The 8,018-nt window shown below is 44.9% G+C and overlaps 1 protein-coding gene across 1 annotated transcript in view; it reads right to left on the bottom strand.

Annotated features, from left to right (window-relative positions):
• Window positions 1-8,018, bottom strand: part of Nek9 (NIMA related kinase 9) — a 45,202-nt gene that overhangs the window by 10,726 nt on the left and 26,458 nt on the right. Inside the window, exons 13-17 of the mRNA XM_023703728.1 lie at window positions 7,489-7,644; window positions 6,103-6,211; window positions 5,340-5,501; window positions 2,903-3,073; window positions 2,084-2,143 (exon numbers count right to left, since the gene is read on the bottom strand). Coding sequence (XP_023559496.1) covers window positions 2,084-2,143; window positions 2,903-3,073; window positions 5,340-5,501; window positions 6,103-6,211; window positions 7,489-7,644 — 658 coding nt within the window. The remainder of the gene's footprint in view (window positions 1-2,083; window positions 2,144-2,902; window positions 3,074-5,339; window positions 5,502-6,102; window positions 6,212-7,488; window positions 7,645-8,018) is intronic.

Below are 8,018 nucleotides of genomic sequence, written 5' to 3' on the forward strand. Positions count from 1 at the left end.
GGCATGTGGTGCTGGGGGATTGAACCGCGGTCCCCGTGCTTTGCTAAGCTTGTTCCAAGTAGGTGCTTTAGACCACTGAGCCATCTCACCAGCCCCCTTGGATCAATTCTTAAAGAAGATTCTCTTTTTTTTTTTTTTTTGGGCAGAACCACGGATTGAACTCAGGCCCTTGCGCTTGCCAGGCAAGTGCTTATTCTACTGAGCTATCTCCCTGGCCCCTTTAAAGAAGATTCTATCAGGTATTTTTTTATTTGTTTTCTGAGATGGTTTTACTATATTGTTTAGATTGGCCTTGAACTATGTAGCCCAGGCTGGCTTCAAACTCAAGGCAGTCCTGCCTCAGCTTCCTGAGTGCTGGAATTACAGGGATCCACTACAACACCTAGCAACTACTATGTATTTGTGTACCCTCAAGCAGTGTATCATTTATTTGGCTTTTTTTTGGCGGAACCGGGGATTGAACTCAGATCCTGTGTTTGCCAGTCAAGCACTTATCCTACTGAGCCATCTCCCTGGCCCCTATTTGGCTTGTTTTTTTTGTTCCTCGAATGCCTTCAGGGCACTTTTGGCCAGCGGGAGAGGTGTGAGGTTCGAACTCCAGCAACCTGAGGCTGACAGCTTTGTGGAAGCAGCCACTTAAAGGCCTGAGCTAGGGCCAGGCCCCCTATTTGGCTTGTTTTTAAACTTTATAAAAACATACAGTCTGCTGCAGCTTCCTTCCTGTACTTCAGGAAACAATATTTAAAGATATTTTAAATCTATAATACAATTTACTGAGTTTTACTATTTGTCAGACACTGTTCTAGGCAATGTTGTTAAAATTAATAAAAAAAAGACAAACATTCTTTAAAAATCCTCCCCCCCACCCCCATGCCAGGAATTAAACTCAGGACCTTGTACTTCCCAGGCAGGCACTTACGCCACTGAGCTGTATCCCCAGCCTGTAAAACTTCATGCCCCTACTTGAATTTATGTTTTCTGTCCAGTGGATATTTGCTTTTAATCTTACATTTCTTTTTTCCCTTCAAATACTGTTCTAGCAAAGACAGTTGTAAAAGCACAACTATGTTTAGCAAAAGGACCTGCTATCATTTACCACAGCACGGATCACTGCAGGACACAGGAAGAAGGCGTAATGGGTTTACAGCACAGGGCAGATTTTTAAGTGTTTACTTTTAGGGAATTAATGTGCTTCTACTCTGGATGACTGGTCCCGGAGAGTGTCAGAATCAGTGAAAGCTATTCTGTTCATGGGAACTCTGGCAGGGAGGAATCAGAAAGGTCCAGACTCAGTTTCCTGGCATGATACCAAATATCAGAGACCTTTAAGGGAAGCAGCCAAGGGAAAACCAGCGGGGAGCTTGGGCTGCTTTGCCTACACTGAAAGTTTAGCTGGCTCTTGAGTCCCTACTCTGAAGGGCTATTTCTTTAAACTGGAAAGGGCCAGCGAGATAGCTCAGTGGACTAACGTGCCTGCTTAGGCAAGTGCAGAGATCGCCGGCACCACATGCTGTGCCAGCCCCACCCCCAGGCACGCTGAGCCGGCCACAGAGTCCATGCGTAGTGGCACACACCTGGCATCCCAGTGCCGAGGAGGCTGAAAGCAGAGGATCACTATGAGCACAAGCTGCGTAGTGAGACCCTATAACAACCAAATACATTAAAAAAAAACCCAAAAAACAAGAATACCCTGGAAGTAGAGGGCAGGGAGAACCTGTGGCCCCTCAGACTGTATGGAAAGAAATAACATATAAGTTACATTACAGCATGGGGAAAGCTGCTTAATTGCTTCCATATGCCCTGGAAGCAGAGAAGATGTACTTTCCCTCTTAATCACTGTATTCTGTGTTCCTCAAAGAAATTTTCTCTTTTCTTTCTTTGAGATAGGGTCTCAACATGTAGTCCAGGCTGGCTTTGAACTCAGTGTTTCTCCTGCTTCAGCTTCCCCGAGTGCTGGGATTACAGGCGTGCACCACCATCCTAGCAATCCTTTGAGTTTTAGACACTGCATGGAATCTAACCCAAAGATCCGCAATTCAGAAACCACTGGTACCTGAGGTACCAGTTCCAGCTTGCTACTTACCAGTTCCAATGGAGAGGCCACTGCTATTAGAACGGATGGTCTTAGAATTCAGTACTTTCTCTGAGGAAAAATAGTGAATAGGTAAACATTGTATACAGACATAGACAGTGAGAGGAGACTAGGATAATAATTTAATAGGAGAGATAACATCTGACTCCAAATAACTACCTGCTTATTTACTGTTTAGAAATTAACCTTACAAACCAAACATCACTAGTTGCCCTATCTATCTATCTATTTATTTATTTATTTTTTGTGGAGCGGGGATTGAACTCAGGCCCTTGCGCTTGCCAGGGAAGCGTTTATTCCACTGAGCCATCTCCCGGCCCCTAGCTGCCCTATCTAAAGTGACAAGTCTCCACCTTTTCTGTTCACTCAAAGCACCAAGGGAGCCCTGCACAGTAACAGCGCCTAGGCTCCATCCTGGACAGTCTGGTTCAGATGGTCAGGGATAAGGCCAGGAGCAGGATTTGTAAAAGCCTCCAAGGGATTCTGACATGCAACCAAGATCTAAGGATCATGCAAACTCTTATAGAAACTTAAAATTTAGTTTGAAGGACTAGTATGCAAAAAATAATTAGCAGGTAAATTGAAACAACAAATTCTATGGGGGTGGCAGAGTCCACAGTTACATTAAAAAATGGCCAAGAGATGGCAAATGACAAAGCATTGGGAACAGCAATTCCCACCACTGGGCACGGCACCCCTGAGCATCACAAGACTCACACAAATCATCTCTTTCTTCAGGACACTTCCAGGACTACGACCACCAGTTCGTTCTGCCAAAGTGATCTCAACCCCACATGTATGAACCCTTACCAACAATGAGAATGGTGTGCCAGCCACGGCAAGACAGGTCTGGGACATGATGCAGAGATCCAAAAATAGGCCGCGGCCACGAGGTACAGATATCAGAACCATGCGGTCTCTCGGTGGGGGTCATGGCCAGGCGGCCATTACCACCATTGCCCCAGGCAAAAATGTGGTTATCTAGAAAAAAATTAAACAGCACATCATTTCACAGAAGACTGTCTTCCCATGATGTCCCACCATGTACCACAGGGGGAAAGCTGTTCGTTTCTTTTGATCCCACCTAGGTCAAAATGATCACTGTTCTGATGTATTGCCATTCATTCATTTAATCATTTAACAACTTTAAAAAAAAATTGTATTTTTTTTATGGTACCAGGGATCAAACTTGGGCCCTTGTGCATGGCAGGCAAGTGCTTATGCCGCTGAGCTGTCTCCTTGGCCCTTAACAACTTCTTAGTGGGCATCCACTCAAACATTAAACATTTATTTCAGCCCTAGCATTGTTCAAGGTGACTGATCAGAACAGAAAAAGTTTTGGCTCCTGTGTAACAATCATCCTGTAGGAGAGAAAAAATACAAAGATATCTAATTTTTTTTTTTTTAAGGTGGAACCGGGGATTGAACTCAGGCCATTGTGCTTGCCAGGGAAGTGCTTATTCCACTGAGCCATCTCCCCGGCCCTCAAAGATATCTAATATTTCAGGTAGTACTAAGTGCTGGAAGAAAGAGGTGATAAAAAACAAGCAAAATAATAGTGGAATTACTTTTTTTAAAAATGTATTTAGTACAGGGTCTACAGGATCTCACTACACAGATCAGACGCGTAGTGATCCTTGTGTTTTCAGCTTCCCAAGGACTGGGATTATAAGCACCTGCCACCACGCTTAGTCTCAATCAAGGTCTCAGTGCATCCTGGCGGCAGGGCCCGCAAATCACGCCAGGGATTGAACCCTGGTCCCTGAGCCTGCCTAAGCAGGTGCTTTAGTCCACTGAGCTATCTGGCTGGCCCTCCCTTACTTTTGATAGTAGTCAGAAAAGTTGTTTTTGGGGATAGGGAGATAGCTCGGTGGTCTAAGTGCCTACCTGGCAAGTGCAAGGATCTGTGTTCACTCCCTGGTACCGCATACTGTGCCAGCCCCAGAACCCCAGGCACGCTGTGCTGACCACTGCAATATTCTAGTGCTAGGGAGGCTGAGACAGGAGGATCACTACAGTCCAAACCAAACCACACCAAACAAACAAATTTAAAAAAAAAAAAGGTCATTTCTGAACTTGAGCAGAGAGCTGACTGAAGTGAAAGCAGAACAGCAAGCTCAAGGTCCCACAGGTAGTGCCATAACACTGACAAAGAGTAAGGAGGGTCCTGCAGATAAAGAGTCAGGGCGGGGGTGGTTATAGAAGAGAACAGGCAATGGCGGGGTCCAGGCATGGGGGGCCATGCAGGCCACTGTGCTGACTTCGGCTTTTCCTGACTGGTGTAGAAAACCATCAGACATTCTGAGCAGGAGGGACATACAAGGACCCAGCTGCATGGGTGACAGGGTGGAAGGAAGCAGGGAGGCAAGCAGGAGCGCAAGTGGCGCCACTGATGATCATGCTCACTGATGATCATGCTAGGCTGAGAGACGCACGCCAGGGCTCACGGGGCAGCTACGCTATACGGCTAGTCTACCTGCACGGGAAGGCTGAGGGGCTGCTGAGCAATGTCTGCAGGGCAAGATGGCGATACAAGGCTGTCAGGGTACAGGGGAGCCTGAAGGGGATGAGTCCCCTCCCTCTGAAGACAGGGTTAAGCCCTGGGAAAAGGTGGAGGCTTCTATCAGAGCACCCGAAAGGTCTACCTGTATTGGGCTGGGGATACAGCTCAGTGGTACAGAGCCTGCCTGGCAAGCACAGGCCCCGAGTTGAATTCCTGGTACCAAAAAAGATCTGCCTCTATTATTCTCTTTAGCCACATTTACTGAAACCAACATGGTACTGGGCAAAACATCAACAGAAGAACTTAATAATTGTGGAAATAATTTACTACAAAGTTAATGTTCATATTAAAGGATATTAAGAATATTAGATATTAGAATATTAAGTTGTCATTCTAGAAAATTCCACCATATTGGACACAAGGAACGTTAATGAAGCTTAATATGTGTAATAACCAACCACCAGCATAAGCCTGAACGTTTAGGGGCTAGGATTGTTTGATTTTGTATAGCATGATCCTGCTACACAAGAACAAGTCCATCTCTTTCCCATTTAAGAACTACAACAAGGCCATCTATCCAGAAAGCTTGGGCGCCTGCCTGTTAGGTCAGCTGTTTCAGCACCTGCTTATGCAAATGATCCCCAGCTCCTCATGCCTTACCAGGCCTGCCCTTAAGGCAGCCTGAGCCAGTCCCCACCTCCCAAAAAATCCTTATTCAGAAAGCTTGAACGTGTACAGACTCACCATCCGTGGCAGCGATGGTGAACTCATCACCACAGGAGACCCTGATCACCTGCTTCCCGCCGAGGGGTCCTCCCAACAGGTTGATTCCCAGGCGCTTCTTGTAATTCCCAACACCCAGCTGCCCACACTTGTTGCAGCCAAACGTCAGCAGACGGCCTCGCTCTGAGAGAGAAGCAAAGAGAATCAAGCACACACAAGTGGGTCACGGGAACTCTACGCACTAGCTTCTGCTTGCCAGAACATACGAATGTTCTTTGCTATCCAGGTATTGTGACCAGGCAGGACTAGTAAACAACTCAATAGCGCCTTCTCTTTCTAGTCCTGTATTATTATTTTTTTAAATTTATTTGTGTGTGTGTGTGTGTGTGTGTGTGTGGCCAGCGCCGCCCACCAGGAGGCGGGGCTGGCTGGCATGTGGTGCTGGGGGATTGAACCGCGGTCCATGTGCGTTGCTAAGCTTGTTCTAAGTAGGTGCTTTAGACCACTGAGCCATCTCACCAGCCCCTAGTCCTGTATTTTTAATGTAGGAAATTGGTAGTACCTAACTTCAAATACTTATAGATGGTGCTAATGAGAGACAACGGAAGTCAGATGTTATAGGTAGATAAGCAAATTATGTGCCTGAATGCCTAATTTTTGGAGTTAACACTGGATGCTAGAGAGAAATCAGGAGGGCGCACATACCATTAAGAAAAGCTAATATTCGATGGAATAAAACAGTCTGAATGCCTCAGACAAGTAATATAGTTAGAAATCAACTTACCATCAATAGCAGCTGTATGGGTCTTGCCTGGGGCAATGGCACGGATTTTGTAAAAGGACAACTGCTTGGCCCAGGTGAAGGAGGCCGCAGAGGGGACTTCGTGGTATGCCTGAAACAAGGAAGTGCTAAGCTGTCACGAAGGAAGTTGGGGGTAATCAGGAAGGGCTGCGGAACCTTTCAAAGAGACTGTGTTACAAGGAGGAGGGTTTTCTACATTAAGCTAGCAGAAGAAAACGTCACGATACATAATGAGAATTTACCATATGAGGCTGGGCTTTCTGAAAACAGATTTGACACCTATTTGGAATGTAAGTAACACATGAACTCTCCAATGCAGAAAGCACACAAAGTCCTGAAGCGCCCCTTCTGCCTGCGGAGCACCCACCGTGATCTAATCCCACAAACACAAAAGTGTTGTACAACTTCTTAAAATCTGCATTCCATTTCAATTAGTACAAAAAAAAAAAAAAAAAAAAAAATCCTCTCTATAATGTAAGATTTCACATTTAAAAGCCCCCAGGGACCAGTGACTCAGGAACAATAAATGCAGAAACTCCCCAGGGAGATGAGTCACGGAAATGGTTTTTTTTTCATGTTTATTTTCTTATTTCTCGTTCAAAAGTAAAGTAAAACCTGAATTCTAAAATTTTATTCTACTTATGTATGTACATATGTATTTAAGGTGGCTTGAGGGATTGACTCTAGGGCCTTTGCACTGAGGCACATTTCCAGCTCTTTTGCTAATTTTTTATCTTTAGCCTCAGCCTCCAAAGTGCTGGGCATATAGGTGTATGCCATCATAGCCAGGTAACATTGTATTCTTTGTAATCTATTTATTGAGGTACAACTAACATACTAGAAAATATCATGTAGTTTGATACATTTTTCTGTACATATACTTGTAAAACTACAACCTGGATCAACATAGAAACCATCCCCATCACCAGATGATGGCTTTTATCTTTTCAGCTAATATTAGACCCTGCTCCCATAACTGACCACTACTTTGACTTCCTACTTTAGAAGTTACTTTTGTCTTTTGTGTTTTTTTGAGACAGTCTAGCTAGGCAGTTCAGGCTGGCCTCAAACTCCCAGTGACCCTCCTGCCTCAGCCTCTTGAGTGCTAGGATTCCAGGGATGTGCCATCATGTCTGGCTATTTTTTTCTCTTCTTGAATTTCATATAATTATAATCACACCGGCTGACTTTCTTTGCTAAGCAGTGTCTGCGCCACTTTGACCTCCGGTCAGATTCCATGGTCACTAAGCAGTGTCTGTGTCACTTTGACCGCCGGTCAGATTCCACAGTCACTAAGCAATAATCCCCGAGAAATTCCAACCTAGAAAAGCTGTTCTGGTATGGTTAGGGCACCATGAGGGCACTCACTTCATGGTTGATAATCCCCGACGTGCACTGATTCAGACCCAGTTTGTTGAACTCATTGAGCCCACAGGCCAGCACTTTGCCTGACTGTGTCAGCAGAAAGGTCCCATCAGAGCCACACTGAACTGCAACAATAATCAAAGCCTTGGGAACATCAACCTGTAAGGAAAAAATAAATCAGAAAAGCAAATCTTAAATATGTAATTTATACTAGAAAAAACAAAAGAACCACCTCAAATCCTTTCCAGAGTGACATGCTGCATTCAGTAAAATGACAACAGGGCAGTAAAAGTTGCTCTGCTCTCTTCAGACATGCCCAAAGCTTAAGGGCTAGTTTTGTATTTGGTACTAAAGATTGAACCTAGTGGCCTTTGCATTAGACTGTATTCCCAATTCCTTTTTTACTTTCTGAGGCCGAGTCTTGCTAAGTCACTAAGATGCCCAGGTTGGGTTCAAACTTGGGATCCTTCTGCCCCAGCCATGCAGAGTATACGATCAACCTGGCAGGGTCTAGTATCTTTTTTTTTTTTTTT

Source organism: Octodon degus, unplaced genomic scaffold (genome assembly GCF_000260255.1).
Source record: "Octodon degus isolate 3935 unplaced genomic scaffold, OctDeg1.0 scaffold00007, whole genome shotgun sequence".
Lineage (NCBI taxonomy): Eukaryota > Metazoa > Chordata > Mammalia > Rodentia > Octodontidae > Octodon > Octodon degus.